This window comes from Paramormyrops kingsleyae, chromosome 10 (genome assembly GCF_048594095.1).
Source record: "Paramormyrops kingsleyae isolate MSU_618 chromosome 10, PKINGS_0.4, whole genome shotgun sequence".
NCBI lineage: Eukaryota > Metazoa > Chordata > Actinopteri > Osteoglossiformes > Mormyridae > Paramormyrops > Paramormyrops kingsleyae.
This window is the reverse complement of record NC_132806.1, coordinates 9,597,442-9,613,984: the sequence shown is the minus strand read 5'-3', so window position 1 is coordinate 9,613,984 and position 16,543 is coordinate 9,597,442. Positions and strand designations below refer to the sequence as shown.

General features: G+C 40.3%; 3 protein-coding genes across 4 annotated transcripts; all 3 read left to right on the top strand.

The window, feature by feature from the left end:
- Nucleotides 1-584: 584 nt before the first annotated feature.
- LOC111855477 (interleukin-8-like) lies at nucleotides 585-1,723 on the top strand. Its single transcript, XM_023834512.2, has 4 exons — nucleotides 585-727; nucleotides 899-1,022; nucleotides 1,157-1,240; nucleotides 1,331-1,723. Exons 1-4 carry the CDS (start codon nucleotides 670-672, stop codon nucleotides 1,368-1,370), a joined length of 306 nt encoding a protein of 101 aa, XP_023690280.2. The 5' UTR covers nucleotides 585-669; the 3' UTR covers nucleotides 1,371-1,723.
- Nucleotides 1,724-4,560: 2,837 nt separating this feature from the next.
- LOC111855478 (C-X-C motif chemokine 10-like) lies at nucleotides 4,561-6,203 on the top strand. Its single transcript, XM_023834513.2, has 4 exons — nucleotides 4,561-4,717; nucleotides 4,842-4,971; nucleotides 5,207-5,287; nucleotides 5,767-6,203. Exons 1-4 carry the CDS (start codon nucleotides 4,660-4,662, stop codon nucleotides 5,780-5,782), a joined length of 285 nt encoding a protein of 94 aa, XP_023690281.2. The 5' UTR covers nucleotides 4,561-4,659; the 3' UTR covers nucleotides 5,783-6,203.
- Nucleotides 6,204-9,143: 2,940 nt separating this feature from the next.
- Nucleotides 9,144-16,330, top strand: LOC111855485 (putative monooxygenase p33MONOX). 2 transcript variants are annotated; one of them, XM_023834532.2, is made up of 8 exons: nucleotides 9,144-9,279; nucleotides 10,742-10,773; nucleotides 11,027-11,214; nucleotides 11,359-11,479; nucleotides 11,815-11,939; nucleotides 14,482-14,609; nucleotides 14,878-15,038; nucleotides 15,157-16,330. In XM_023834532.2, the coding sequence occupies exons 2-8, from the start codon at nucleotides 10,746-10,748 to the stop codon at nucleotides 15,363-15,365; spliced, it is 960 nt and encodes a 319-aa protein (XP_023690300.1). In that variant the 5' UTR covers nucleotides 9,144-9,279; nucleotides 10,742-10,745; the 3' UTR covers nucleotides 15,366-16,330. The 2 variants fall into 2 exon arrangements, with proteins under 2 accessions (XP_023690300.1, XP_023690301.1); XM_023834533.2 differs by lacking the exon at nucleotides 9,144-9,279 and adding an exon at nucleotides 10,078-10,164.
- The last annotated feature ends 213 nt before the right edge of the window (nucleotides 16,331-16,543 follow it).

The following is a 16,543-nucleotide window of genomic DNA, read 5'->3' as shown; positions in this document are numbered from 1 at the left end:
AGATGTTCAGTAAACATGTTAAGTGCATATATATTCCATTTTTTCTTGAGTCTGTTTGGTCATGCAAAATGAAATGCGATTAATATAGATCAAAAATGAATGATATTTAATTGTGATTAATCGAAATTAATCCACAGCAACCCTGTGATTAATCTAATTAAAAATTTTAATCGTTTGACAGCACTAATATATATATATATATATATATATATATATATATATATATATATATATATTAATCAAATCTTGTGCTAGGCAAATGTGTGTGTGTGTGTCATATACATGGAAAATGCTCAGGTATCACTTTACTTGAGGGGACACAAATACCTTATGAACTCATTTACATGACACTTAGTTACTTGTTAATTAATTAATTAAGTAAGCATGCACTGCTACATTATTTCTGCCCTCTACTAGTAGAGTGTTACCAAACACCCATATTATATAAGAAAAATACAACAATATATAACAAAGAAACACACGCTTCCCCCAGTTTGTAAGAGACACCATACTGGGCTTATTTGAGAAAGGGAAATTTCCCCTGTGTAGTGGCTTCAGAAGGTGCTATATAAGTTAGAGCAGAAACGCTCTTTCTCACTCTCGCCACAGTGTCTGCAGCCACACGACATCGACTCTCTTTTCAGACGCCTTGCAGCCCAGAGCATCACCATGCACATCAGAACTCTGCTGCTCTTCTCTGTCCTGGTCAGCGTGGCTCTCGCACAGAGTAGGTCTTTCATGATTCATTAGTTACAAATTACTGACCAGAGAGGATTGTGTGTTGATCAGCAATGAAGAGTTTTTATGGATTATTATTATTATTATTGTTGTTGTTGTTGTTGTTGTTGTTGTTGTTGTTGTTGTTGTAGGCTGAAAACTGCATCCTTTCTTTCTTAAGTTGCAGGGTTTGGCAAGTCACGTTGCCTTTGTCGTCGTGTCCGGGACAAATCTGGACCCCCCAAAAACATCCTGGACATTCAGATTTACCCCCCAACCCCCTCCTGTGACACCATGGAGGTTGTGTAAGTAGAAAATGAGTGTTTGTGGTCTTAATTGTCTAAGTAGACGTTCATCAGCAGATTTATAGGCTTCTTGTGTGTTTGATGAGGGTAACGTGCTGTCGCATCTTAGACTGTCCTGTCCTGTACGCCTGCAGGGTCAGCCTGAAGAATGGGCTGCAGTACTGTTTGGATCCACGCCTGCAGAAGGTGCAAGATATCATCTCCACCCTGAAGAGCGTGTAAGTGTGTCTTGGGCCACGGCCTCCTTGGCTCGATTCCGTGGCGCTCATCATCTGATGAACCCTCCGCTCTGCCCCCTTTCCGAACAGGAGGGCCCAGCTCAAGGAGACCAGCACTCCTGAGCCGTAGGCTGGCCGTCTCTGTGCTGCCAACGAGTTCTGCGTGTCCATTCTTGGATCTGCATCCAAACAGCCTTGTGAAATGTATTCAAGACAAAACTTCACCAGCTATGAATCGCTATTTCAATGCACTTTTTAATTATTATTATAATTTTTTTTTTTACATATTTCTCTATTTTTTACTTTATGTTGCTTTAATAGTAGTCCCTTTATATTCTGGGTTGTGTCATACTTTGACCTGAATACATATATACGTAGATGATAACCATGTTATTGAATCAACGACTGCATGTAAACTCTTCTTAAATGGCAGCTGAGAATGTTCAACAATAAAAATTTAATGAATAAAACTTTTTAAGTAAATCTGAGCATCATGAAATCATTTTCAATAATGGCAAAATGATCATGTCACATGTTTAAACGGTAAGTCATTAAAATGTGGAAAAAGGTGAATTGTTCATCACAGAGCCAGGCACCTGTAATCGTTCCTTCAAGCTTCATGGCTTAATTTTTCAAGGTGAATGGAGATATTTCATTAAGATTTTGTTAAATCTTAAAAAAAATATATAAAATTTAAGTAATTACAATTTAATTAAAATGTCAGGTTTTACTTAGGTTCTGATTCAGTTTTACCAGTGTTTTCACAGAAAGAAATGATAATAAAAAACCAAAAACATTTTTCAATAATGAATGATAATGTGATATTTGTAACCTTAACAATCAATGGGAATTACCAGCTGATAGGAGTTCAATTAATAATATGACTTATCAACTATATATGCCGCTCATATAAAGTAAAACCACACCGCAATTTGACCAGCTGTGAAGAAAAATGTGAAGTGTTATAGCACCAATAGGTGGCAGCATATGGAACTGCAATGTATTATAGAGGCTGGTATGAAATGCAAAGTCACGTATGGTCAATTGCCTTTAATAGGCCGACATATTCCTTCTTCCTAGTGCCACAGTAGCAGAGCAATATTGATTATAAATTCAATATGATGGCAGATCCTTTGTTCAGTTCAATAAGACTGATACGCACAAACTACACAGAAGGACACAGTGCATATAAACCCTTTAAAATGTCATCCTCCACCTCTATATCTTGTACCACACAATTTGCAAGAAAAACAATCAAGTTTTCAGAAAATAAATGAAAAACGAAAAATTATATATAGGCCTATATATATTATAGCTATATATGTATGTATAGCTTATGTATGTATGCATGTATATACAGTATGTATGTATAGCTTAGGGGCATGCACATGTGTATTAATACTTCCTAAAAGCATGCTTTTCTCAGCCACATTTTGAAGGTCAGCCAGGTCTCCAAGGTCAGTGTTCTGGGGATTAAAACTACATCCCTTGATTCTAGGATTTTATAGTGCTATCAGTTTTCAAAGGTATTGAGGTCAAGAATCTGACTTAGCAAGTCCAGGATGTTTGTATTTTGTATTATTTCGTTTGTATTTTTAAGTGTGTGAATGTTTTAATATATTTTACTTATTATGCAACTATTCTCTTTTATTTATTCCTCTGTGCAGCACGTTGGTCCATAAAGTAGTTTACCTTCGTTAGTTAGCTGTGTTAGCTTTCTGTACGCATCTCTTATGTTAGACGGGTCGGAACCGACCCGTGTCTTAAATCTGCCATAAAATACCCCCCTCAAACAATAATTTATCATCCAATTTGTTTCTTACCTCTTGGTTACCTTGTTAGGCTTCCTTATCCATGAAAAGATTGGTTTTAATATTTTTGGTGTGGCTTTCTGGACCTTTCATTTGACAGCATACCTCTCGTTTTTAATAAAAAATTGTGGTAAAATAAGTCTCAAGTGAATTAAATAAATAAACTGAATTGGTCTTATTTTGCCTTACATGTCTGGGCATGCCTTGCCTTTTTTTATGTATTAATTTTTTTTTATAAATTTTCCTGATGCAGTACACAAATTTATGTTGTGCTTTTATGCATTTTAAACTTACAAACGGGTCAGTGCCGACCCCAACACCATAGGAAGGTTAGAGTGCTTTACAAATAAAGCAGCATTGGATTGGATTTAGCTTTAGCTGTGTTATTTGGGTCATTCACATATAAAATTTCAGTTTTGTAACAGAGGGTGGTGATTCTAACTTTATTCGTAATTTAACTTCATTTGCAGTGATCGTACTTCCCTGCCACCCTCACAAAATCCCCAGTGGCTGGTGGTGATTTCCGTCTTGGCACCATCCTGTAGAGCCCAGCTTTGCCTAGAGCGTGTGCTTTAATGCAATGTTTCTGAAACCAGTCAGAGGGGAGCTGGGAGGGAGCAAAAATGTGGACCATCTGGGTATGCACCCTAGATTATGGAACACTGTTTTAATGTAAATGGATTAGTGAATTTCAGAGGCTGGGTATGCACTGTAGGTAGACAACTATAGTATTAGTTTGGTTTCACATACTGAAAGAGATGCATTTTCATAAGACTATAACTAGCATGAACTGAAGCAAGAACATTTACAGGAAATTCAAGCATGCTGAAAAAAATCCCCCGATAATGTGGGTTCACCTAATAACACATCTGGGGGGTTTAGCCATCAGGCTCTTCTGTGGTCTCCACCCTTCCTGCAGAATGCCACTCTGCTTTTGACAGTCCTACAACGATTGGCCCTTGACTAGATGTCGTCAGACTCCTTCACCACTGTCAAGCTCACGTTAGTTTTGAACAAAGTTTAATTTCCATTTTTACCTGTCTTTTCATTTCTAGGAGAACGCGACCCAGTGCCAAAAGTCTGATTCCGTTATCGCTGTGCCTTTAATCATCTCCAACCCTGAGCATCACCGTTTACATAAAGTGACTTTGAATGCCTCCATCTGCATTGCTACCACCTCTTACAATGAATTGCCAAAATATCCCCATTAATAAGATTATCATAATTAACATAATACGTGTCTGTATGTTGGCTAAAAGGAGTTTTAGCATTAATACTTAGAAAAATCATTTGGCATCTTGGTATTCAGGGACAGGCTTACGCAAAGAACAATCCACACCAAGTTGCACTAATTAAGACTTTTCTTTGGGTTTCTTTTGCCTGATGGAGAGAATTTAATTTTGGGAAACCACCACATTTCTATTGAGTGGAGAGAATGGTCACGGTTCCATTTCCTCTTTTACTTTCAGAAATTTCCGCACCAGAAATACGTGACATCATACCCACAAAGTACTATATAAAAGCCCTTCTGCAAGCCAAGACAGCAGCACTGTCAGCTTGTCACCTGGGTCACCGCCATTGTCACCAACACCACAGAGAACCTCCACCATGATCTTCAGACTCCTCCTGCTTCTCTCAGTCGTGGCTTGCGTCGCCTTCTCACAAAGTGAGTGCCGTCCTTCTCTGTCTCTCCATCTTTCAGTTCTTCCATCATGTTTTTGTGCGTTTAAAGGTTTTTCTGTGAACTATTACCCTCCCCGTTTAGCTGTGTCTTCCTTGTTGCTCCTCAGACATCGTGGGGGGGCGGCCTGAAACATGCCTGTGCCAGAAAACTCGGGACAGTCTCAGGGTTAATCGTCGGTACATCGAGAACTTGGAGATTTTTCCCCCATCAAACTTTTGCATGAAGCTGGAAATCATGTGAGTATTAACACCTGCATTCTTACTCAGATTTAATTGCCAATTTTGTACCCATTCAGTTAGATGGTTTAATCAACACCTGAATCAGCATCTTGGCTTTAACCAAACTGCTAGTACATTGACTGCTCGGAACATTATTCCTCTTGTGAATGTACTCCAAAGATCTGGGTTGGTGAACAGTAGCATAGTTGTCATTTTTGTGCTAGTACTAAGTAACCCACTATTGTGTTTCCAGTGTCAACCTGAAGAATGGGAACAAGTACTGCCTGAATCCTGAAGCCCAGAAAATCCGCCAAATGATAAAAAATTTGCAGTCGTAAGTTCATGCAATAATTTCATCTACACTGGGTTTTCACGATACACAGCAGCACTAACCTACTTCACTCAGAGATTGTAACTCTTTAGGAATTTGCCTGAGCTCAGAAACACAAAGCACCGCTTTGAATACTGGGTATTGATTATGTAGATTGCTCAATAATCAGCTCGTTTAATTTTTTTAGCCAAAGTTGCAGTCATGTTTTGAATATAAAACCAACTCATTTAAAATAGCGTTACATAATCTAGATCAGCAGGTGTTGATATCATCTGGGATGACTTACACTAAAGCTGGTTTAAGTACAAGAAGGAACCCACTGAAGTCCTTTGCATGAGTCCGAGAGCAGAGCTTCCTGTTTATGCTACAGCAGCACATGTATCAGGATGCATGACTTTCAGGTTTCACCTCTGATGCGGTGTGAGACCTAACCTTCCCAGGTCATGTGACCCTAATGGCTCTGAATCTCTCAACCAACACAGGAAGTACATGCCCTGATATGGAGGGAGGTGACCACCCCCCCAGCTGGCATCTGATTGGACACTGAAGCTGGACACCCTCCCCCTGCCCCCAGATACAGGAACCACGCAGTCCTACTGATACTCATACAGAATGTATCCACTTGTGTCATTTAGATAATTAATTGTACAAACATTGTTGTCTATTGATGTGTTCGTATTGTTACTAATCACAACCCTGTACTGCATAAGTGGTTGTGGAAGATGGCTGTATTCTGCATAATGCAAAATATATTTCTCTATTGCTGATATTTTCTTAATATATATTTTCCTATGTATTGTTATATATATTTTCTATGTAGTATAGCACTATGTGGCAAGTTGCATTCAGTTTTTACATTATATAATATACTCATTTATTATTATTTAACTGTATTCAATTAATAAATACAAAAAACAAACATCTGTATAAACTTGGCTTTGTGGAAACTATCATGGATGATCCTGGCATTACTGAGGACCACAGGGGCTCCATTCAGTCGAGACTAAAACCAAAAGAGCTTTTATTTCCATCCACTTTATTCCCCAGAGACAATTTTCAGTTTTACCGGCATACAGGATTGGATGTTTCAAATCATAGATGTTTTTTCATATACCCTTAATACCAGTGCTTGAAGTGGGAAAAAATAAGTGCAGGAACTCTAATTTTCTCGGGCCACTGTCGCTGCGTCGGATCAGTTTCAGTAAGTACCGGAACGCAGAAAATAGTGGCGGAACCGAAAAGACAGAAATACAGAAGTTCCGGAACTGCGTTCCGCTGCGTTCCGGCCCACTTCAAGCACTGCTTAATACAATGAGAGGCCTACATGCACACCTCCTGCAGATTGTTAGTTACCGGTGGAGTGAAAATGACCAGTAATTTGATATTTTATACCTATGAGCTACTGAGTAGCCTTACGGCTGGTTGATAGAAACTCTCTGCATCTTGTCAGGCCTGGACTTTGGGGTTCCCCCATGACCCCATATGCCACATGGCCCCAAACACTGTGGACTGAATGTTGCCCCCACCCTCAGAGCAGATTTGGCTGCAGGCCCTGTGCACTTACACGCCCCCAGTGGGAAACCCAAACACCAGCCCTGCACCTCTCCTCCTATCTGTCAGCTGAGGTCTTGGGTGTGGTAGGGCTCCAGTAAGACCAGTGAACACCACTGCTGGTCCTGTATTCTTGGTCAAGCAGACCACAGTAATTGTGGACTTCAACTGGTCCATGGCAAATGAAACACTCATGTGACAGCATGGGGGGAATTATTTTCTAACTAATGTATTTTTTACAGGTGTTGCACATTCTCGATTAAAAGCATCCAGATGAACGTCTCCGTGTGCTGTCTTTCCAGTGGGGGCGGAGGAAAACCACCCACGCATCTTCTGGTGTCCGCCGTGGAGGTTTCACGATAGGATTGGGGGGTCCCACAGACCAGGGTACTGCACAACACACTGTCTGGCATCGCGGATTGCAACTGGGATACAAGCTGGGAATGATAGTACTAACGGCACAAATGGTGCCGATTCAGCCAAATGGCGAGATCGCCGTCCGTGAAATTGACTTAATTTCACGTTGTTGTGTTTACATTATTCACAGCTGTCTTTGTTTTACTAACGTTTAACGTTTTAACTAGAATGGGACACAGCTGCGTGTTTCTGTACGGGAGGGTAGTGTTTGTGTGAGATTTGCGTGCTGAAAATAATCCCCATTTACAATTCAGACAAACCGGTATATTGCTTTGATTACCTTCCCTTTGGTGGGTGGGCGACTGAGTCTCTTCTGTCTTTGCTGAGCAGTTAAAAGAAATCGATGGATATTATTAGACGGGTTTTACCGGTAATCCAGACAATATAAAAGGCACCCTACATTAGCATAAGAGTACAGCACTCATTCTTACGGCAGACCACTCACAATATGACTATAAATCTGTTACTAAATCAACTGTACAATAAAATAATTACGACAGAAAACACGGGGTCCTGGTTTCATTTTGCAAAGGTATCATGAACAATTAAGTAGCCAACGGTATTATGTACGTAAAATGTCAGGAATAAACGAGTAGAACTTAACCTGTGTTAATTCGGGTTATATTCTAAATATTAATTCTGATGGATGGAATTAAGCCACTCCGAGGAAATCCACCTGTCGCCGACGATGAGCGGGAGCCCCCTACCGACATCTTATGGTACTTGGTATGAAAAAATAGAAAAACCTCGATCGGCTGGAGAGTACGGAGTTCCTAGGGGGAAATATTGGGACATTTTAGTTTAAGCTGTATTCACTCGCAATTGGCGAAACAATTACGTGGGAACGGAAAACTGTTTAAAATTATATTCTCATCCTTGTCCTGTCAAATTCTCATTTACAACTACCTCAGTCATTTGATTTCCACCACGCTTCTAACAAACGGATCAACACTATAAAGGTCAACAGAGCAACTTTTCAATGCATGACACAACTTCGGGAGTGTCACTTTAAAATGAGAAAATAATACAAAATTGTTCCCGTATATCATTCTGACATTGACCTCATTGTGATTTGCTGCGTGTCAATCCAGGACATCCGCAAGTCCCCCTCTAATGAAAACAGCTTATTATCCTGCAGACTATGTTAAGATTAATCTTTCCATTTTTAACAGTGCTATTCTTGTACTAAAGTCGTACTGAAATGACATCTCAGACTTTCTTCCAGCTGTTGTCTGCAGCCCCCCCCCCCCATACGTGCTTCACATATGTCATGTCAATAACAGTCCATTTGCAGCGTTACTTGGTTGGCTGACATTTCAGTTCGTCTCATGACCAAACATTTTTGGGGCGTGGGACAGATAAGCCATTCAAGATTATCTTCCCTTGTTAGTGGCGCCACCCACTGGTACATCTTATTATATGACTAAATAAGATTCAATGAAAAAAAAAGTTCCTAACGTCTTCTGGCATGTTAATATTCACGGGTTTTACAATCTGTATAATATGAAAGCAAATCTACATTGATTAACAAACTATACAACTGTCCTATTTAGTGAATAATATTTTAGCATGACAATAACCAGTGAAACACAGCAATACGCATGCGCACACAGACGCATTGACTAAAGTAATCCGCTTTTAGTCTTTATACCCTTGGTCGTTATGTAATCTGACTGATGCGTGGGAAAGCGCACGATTTTTCTGCATGTGCTTTGAGACATCTTGGAAGTTTATATTAAAAGGAAAACAATAATCTCTCAACAATCTACCTCAACTGCCCATCTACCCAATTTTTGCGTAGTTTAGTTAAACTTTATACAACTACCGAAAGATGTGCTAGAGCACGCACGAGCATCCGGAAGTATCGCGAGAGTGTGGAGCACCGGCTGCCCGGCGTCTCCTAAGGAAAGTTACAAAGTCACCACATAAAATAATGACACATCAGATGTTGTGCGTGCATCCCAAAAATAAATGCATTGCTACTAGCTGATTTAATTTTCAGTAATTCAATAAGGAAACAACACTAGGTGAGCATTGGGGTTTTTTTAAGCGATTGCTTGCTTACTTCTGCAGGCTTAAAGAAATATAGTTAATAGATTTGATTTATTCTTACTGTGCGATTTCATTATCGTTACACTGAAATGAGTTATTAATGTCAGCAGAAGGCATGAATACTGATCGTTTGGTATTTGGTTCCTCAAAGTGAAAAGGGTAATTAGATGTACTAAGACCCTGAGATATGTACATGCTGTTCTGAAATTAAACCAATTTGTGACAGTCTGTTGGATTTATTAGATTATCCAACGGTACGTGCCTTGGAGTTTTAAACGTTGCTCCCTACTGTCAGTTTAACTACCATTCGAGCAAGGCACCCTGCAAAACGTGTCAATTCTCCCGGTTTAAATGGGAGCCGAAACTATGATGTTGTTTAAGCGGTAACAGTTTTGTGCTTGAATTACTCATAATAAATCTTGTAGTTTGACCATTTTGATTCTTATGACGATTATGCTGGAGTGTAATAGTCAGATCCATTATAAAAAATGAACGTTTTACAGGTCCATTCTAAAATTAAAGCGAATTGCAAGTGCAAGTTTGGGGAAACAAGTAGACGAAGTCGACGCATGATTACTGTTAACCTTTTCCCAGATGCAGGGTTATGAACTTAAGGCTTAAATTTAAAGTCAAAAAACAAAATGTACCGCATATGTGGCATTAACAACAGCGATGCTGTATTTTGTTAATAATCATAATTAAAATGTTGGCTCTTTTATATTTTTTACTAACGAGTCTCTTGTGATTTATCGCGTGCAGTCCTTTTTAAAAAAAACTTTTACCAGGCTTAGTCGACAGCCATGTCTGCAGCGGCGTTGTAAAATAACAGCGGAGGAATATAGTTTTCCCCAAATACCACGGTAAATATAATAATAATAATAATAATAATAATAATAATATGAAGAAGAAGAATGTTTCATAGCACTACGTGCTTTGGACCTTTAATAACTAGATATTTCTTTAAAACTCATGAAATAGGAGAGTGAATGTTGTCGAAATTTTGGATTAAAGAATCACTGACCCTCTTTGCAAAGAGGAACTGGAAATATCCATTTAATAAATATGTAGTAAACAACTTCTTACTAACTTGGTTCATTAAAGAATGTCCATATTCACTATCAGGCATATTCCAAAAGACGTGTGTTTCAGATAAATGATTAATTCCGTTTGGTGCAGATTGCCTAATGCCTATGCTCGAGATTGCACTTGTTTGCCTGGGCTGTCATCCAATAATCTTAGCTTAGGGTATGGTCTGTTCTTTCTGCCTGATTGATCCTTTTTTGAGGCTTTCCTCGGAAACTTTTTGCATGATCGGCAGTTCTATAAGTCCTTTAGCACTGAGCAGTGAAGTTATGAACCATCATAAGAAATTTCATATTACATTATTATTATTTTTTTCTTTTCTGAACAAAACTTTTTTTTTTTTTTGTTTTCCAGCATTATGGCATCCAGACGGGGGGACGTTCCAGGTAAGCTACATTTGTCTTTTTTGGTGAGGGATGCTAGGTACATTCAGCAACTGTATAAATACTTCGCAACTGTGTACGTCTGATGTGCTATTTTTTAATATTCACCTATCACAAAGTAATCCAAGCCTTGCTCAGTAAATTTATGGATTGATATAGAGCAGGTTTCCTTTTTTGGTTTGGATCATGCATGCATTAATCGGAGGTGTGAGCATTTCTCTCTGTCTGCTTCTCCTGGTTCATTTTCCTTGCCCAGCCTTGGAGTCGGGTATGTCTGAGGGGCTGCTGGGTGGAGTATCTCTCCCCATCAGAATTGTCCGGCATGCCATCAGCTACGACGATGCCCTGGATGCACCAATCGGCTCCCCTCCATCAGACATGATCGTTAACATCCTTTGGGAGAAGCCTGTCATTCCGGAGAGAAGGTTCCGTCGTCTGGTGGAGGTACTGTATATTGCATAGATCAACACGTTCTGTCTTTCATGAGTGCCATCAATTATTATTATTCATATTAATATTATTAATACATAGTAGTAATAGTAGCAGTAGTAGTAGTAATAATTATGTGTTTTTTTTCTCCATGATTAGGAGCCTGACCCAGATCATTTCCTGAGTCACACCGATCCCTTTCATACCAACGCTGCAAAGCCTTCGGTTACCGCGGTGAAGGCCAAAGCCTCGTCTGGGATCATAAGCTCCCTTATGACTAGTAAGACGATAAAATTTGGTATATGAACTGTAATTTTAACTGGAAATGGGGTATGATATGAAACGTAAATGATTCATATAAAAAAGAAATAAGGAAGAATTCTTTTTTACTAAGGCATAAAAAAAAACAGTGTGACTGGTATAACAATTTGTGGAGGACATAATTGATTTTGCATTTGTTCTGTAGGTATGTAAACTGGCAAATTCATTAGGAATTTCCTCTTGCTGGCTACAGTTTTAAAAAAAAACAAGATAGGAGTTATTTAATATCAGAAGTTAAAGGAAATCCCTGTGTGAATCATCATGCATGACGGGTCTGGTTTTGCCAATCCACAGAGCAGACCCAAGAAAGCATCCAGAGGTTTGAGCAGCATGCTGGACTGACGGACGCTAGCTACACCCCACACAAGGGCCTGATGGCAGATGAGACGCGCTATCACCGTATGTCTGACGTGTCAAATGTGAGTGCAGGGGGGCTGATAGATAGGCCTCTGTCAGTGACTCAGGGACGGGAAGTGAGGTCATTATCAGATAGTGCCGTCACACCAAAGAATCCCGTTACTTGTGTCTGGAGTAAAACGAGATTCATGAGAAAGGCCTCATTTCATAAATATATGCAAGATATTTGAGTCGATTTGTATTCTGCTTTCAGCATTTCCTGACTTTGAGGGTTCTAATATAACTTTATGTTGTGCATACACGCAATTACTAATTTTGCACCGACAAACTCAAGTCTGTGCCACTGACCAATTTTTGAATGCAGTTTTACGTTCACAATTTATATTTGTAGCAATTATGATATGATACTATGCTATTGTCCTATTGTGCATTATAATAAATATATAAATACAAATATATTTAGGTAATTTTCCCATAAATGTGTGCAATACAAATATAATTTAGTGGAACGTGTGGAGTGCAAACTTGTTTTCTGCACTGAATCGTGTTTAACAGACGCACAACAAGATAAAACAGGTATGTAATAGACGCAGTAGTCTAACATGCAAGTAAACAAATTATGTAACGTTCTGGTCGGGAAGTACCTTGTGTCCCCTGCCGTCATTGGCTACTTGATACCTCCATAATATGAGACGAGCCCCCTTTATGTGACGAACGAGCCAATCAGGAGGCGCTTTGGGGGTTGGCGTTTCACAGGCCATTTTAGTGCCACAGTCCTATGCGAAAATCATGGACAAAAGTAGAATGTTTCTTCGACAGGAAAACGAAAGACGTGCTCGCATAAAAAGGTACTGTAGTGGGTTTTTTTTGTTTTAGCTGTTGGGGGAATGTTTTATTGGGTTTGTTTCAATGCTTCGGCTTGAAATCGAACCGCGAACGCGAGAGGACTAGCTAGCGTATAAAGGAAAACATGGAATCGAGTTGTTTTTCTTTTCGATATTTTAGCAGTAAACAACATGAAGTCGCTAGAAACCTAGAACGCTATACCTTTTGTACAGACATGGTATCTATTATGAATCCGATTGTAGGAACTATGCGTTTCTACTTGTAAGCACTGGACTTTACGTACGATGGGCAAGAAGGCATTCTGGTGGAGACTGTGTCACCAAAGGCGTTGGAAAGCGTCCAAGAGCTTTTATCGCTTTTGTCTACGAATCGCTGCCTTCAGGGTAAAGTGGTTCTATACCTATCGGGCGAGTTCCCAAATATGTAGACGGCTGACATTCACAGGGCCGAAACAGCCTTGTTTTGTGGAGATCGGAACCAGTGGCCTGTACTACGAAGCGGGGTTACTGACTTATCGGGGTAACTTGTCGGATTTAAGGTACCGCAGTTTAAATGGACTTTATATTCGCTCACTTACATTTCCCCCAGACTACCTTAAACCCGCCAAGTTACCCCGATAAGCCAGTAACCCTGCTTCATAGTACAGGCCCCAGCAGGACGGGCCGATCCAACTGGACGCACTGTGAACTTCGCGCGCTGTCCACCGATGACGTATGCGCCGGGTGTCCCCCCGGCACCCGAGTGCTGCTGTACCCCAGGGGCTGGGGTTTTCCTGTTAGGCTGGTGCCGTGTTTCGGGGGGATTGTGCCCAGCTGACGGTCAAGCTTAATGCACCTCCGCTGCGAGATCTCGGCTGATTTGTGAAGGCTTTAGTAAGCAGGCAGCTGAGGCGGATCTGCAGGTGGATCCAGACCTTCAGAACTTTGCCGTGGGCCCTGATGTAAAGTCAGTTCCTATTCGCTACATTGGTTGATTTACAGCTTTGAACACAGAACTTCTGCTGCATTACGGTGGGTAGTTTATGTTTTTATATATATATATATATATATATTTATATATATATATATATATATATATATATATATATATATATATATATATATAAATAAGTTTGTTTCGGTTTGTGTTTTTCTCAGCATTTCTTACATTATCAAAAGATTGACTCATAATTAAGGACAGCCGCAGACAGAATAGCTGTGGAATAGTTCTGTAATTTGTCACAGCCTCGAGTCATTTATGCTCTGCAGGGAATCCATTCCAGTTTTATTTTTGTGCGCTGGTATGTGAATCTGTGTGTCAGTTGGGTGATGGATTTTTCATGTGCGTAAGCCGTGGGGTCAGTCTTTTGTGGCATTCGCGTCCTGATGGCTTTTATTCAGCAGGACAGGATCCTGTGTGAGTCTTGCGAATCGGGGATGGGTACTTTGTTTCAGGAGCTGCTGGATGCACCATTTGGTGTATATTGCTTTTGATTTATTTTTTTGTGTTATTCTAAAACCCTTTGAGCTTTCCTGGTAAGTTTTTTTTTTATTTTATTTTTTTTGTGAAGGGGGACGCGCAACCAGTGCGTTGAAGATCCTGTGCTGGTTATTGGTTTTGTCTGTCTGCTGACTCAAGTGCTGCTTTGCTGTCACGTCACATAACTGTTTGCAGGCAGTGTTTTAATAACCCCACCTCCAGCCAGTTCCCCTGTTGGTATTTTGAGAAGAACCCCCACAGGGTGAGTTATCACATTCGTTTGATGCCTCGTTTCTGTAGAAGCTGAAAGTGCCAGGTGGGGACCCCAAGGAGGACAAGCAGGGAGCGTCAGCACCATCCACCCCCTCTGTTACCCCGAGCATCACCCCCAGTGTGACCCCCCACGCCTCCCCCAGACTCAATCACAGGTACAGACATCAGTGTCATAGAACATGGTTTCCAGTCTACAGGGTCATCCTTAAGCATAACCCCCCTCCACCCAATCATGTGCCCCAGTGCACATGCCCAAAGTTTCACTCTTAACTCTATATGTATGTGAGGTATGTTACTCATGAGAGTAGGATGGGATATGTGCGAAGAAACATTCCAGGTTATCTGTCCTCATGCTTTTGCAAAGGGCAAATAAAGCATCATTTCATTTCAGACATTAACGGCATTCCATCCTTTGTCTCCTAGGAGCTGGTTCTCCCAGAGCTCCGTGGCGCTTCTTGGTGATTCAGAATTTAGGAGCTCCATCGACAGCGCTGATATGGGCGGCAACGAGGGTGGAGGAGGCGTGGAGCGCTGGGGACTCTTTTCGACACGCACCACAGTGCAAAAGTCCTCCACTGATCCAGGTGAGAAGGCTGTTTGTTTTAGTTTTGTTACGCAACGTCTGACGCACATTGGATTGACAGACCTAATACCGATCTTTTTTCTCCATGTTTAAGTGGTTTCTCATCTGCCTTATTGCAGGGACCCTGAATCTGCAGGCCTATCAGGGAGAGAGGACCACCATCCCCATCGAGGAGATGAAGACCCAAGTCACCCGCATGGTTGAGGACTCCATCAGCCTCAGAGCCCCTAAACTGGAGATCCCTACCTTGGATGCAGTGAGACAGGTGCCCCGGCCACACAAACTCAAACCCAGAGATATAAATGCCCTCACTCCTTCTGGCTTCTGAAGTCCCCATCTTCCTCCTTGAATGTGACCTCGTTACAGCTGGTCTGCCTTGTTTTTCATCCACTGAAAAGTGCACTGAACTTGGGTCCCACAATCCTCCTGTTATGGTGCCAATTGTTGGGTACTGCAAAGTCCGGGAAATTAAATGAACTAAAGTTTAGTTTATATATATGATTTTCCCCACTTCTTTGTTAATAAAGATCAGTGCCGTACAAATGCAATAGCTGGAGCCACTTTTTAATATGTATGTGTGTGTATATATATATATTTTAGTGCATGTTATGCTGTATTTACCCCCCCTAACCACCTGACAATTTCTGTTGATTTGAGTGGTTGTGAGATTGATATTGTGATGAGAAAACATTCTCAGGTCTGTGTAAAAACTGTAAAGACAATATACTTGTCTGTGCCAACGCATTAAAACATGGAACACTATTGTAACGCATAATTAGCATTTGCCTTTTCCTGTCTTAGCGTTGCGGCTGACATACATTTCATAATGGAGTTCTTTTGGTTGATATCAGTTTTTTTTCTTTTTTTTTTAATTTGTTGCTGGGATTCAAAACGTAGGGTGTGTAATATTTTATTTGGCTGGCTAACCTGTTAGCTAATGTAAACTGATAATTACTGCCTTCTACCCCAGTTGTCGTTTGAGTCCCTTTAAGGGTGAGATGCTATTACTTACTTTAAATGTTTGTATGATATTTTTCTTCCTTTGTAAAACTGTCAAAAGATATTCCCTTAGTTTAATGTATATGTTCGGAGTTTTGTGGCGCAAGTAGCTTCAAGAGTATATTGCAAGTTGCACAGGCATTAAATGTTAATTTTATATTTTGTATTGAATATGCTCTGGCATCTTTGGATTTAATGCTTTTTTTTCCCGTCAGAATTAACAATCTCATGGTGGAGATGAGATTTGTTTTTGTTTTTTTTTAGTGGAAAATAAAGTACTTAATTTTGCATTTATACATGTTGTGTTCTAAATTATTGTGGTTGCATAATTTAAATAGCTGAGTTTCAAACGGGGTTTGCCCCCTCCCCCCCTGGTCGCCAGATTTTTATAAGGTTACCTCACGGAAGATCATTACAGTGTGTATATAACTAGATATTTTAGTTACAAGTTCCACCTCTTTAGACCGAGTGGTTAAATGGGTGATTTCATGTGTAACACCGGTAGGA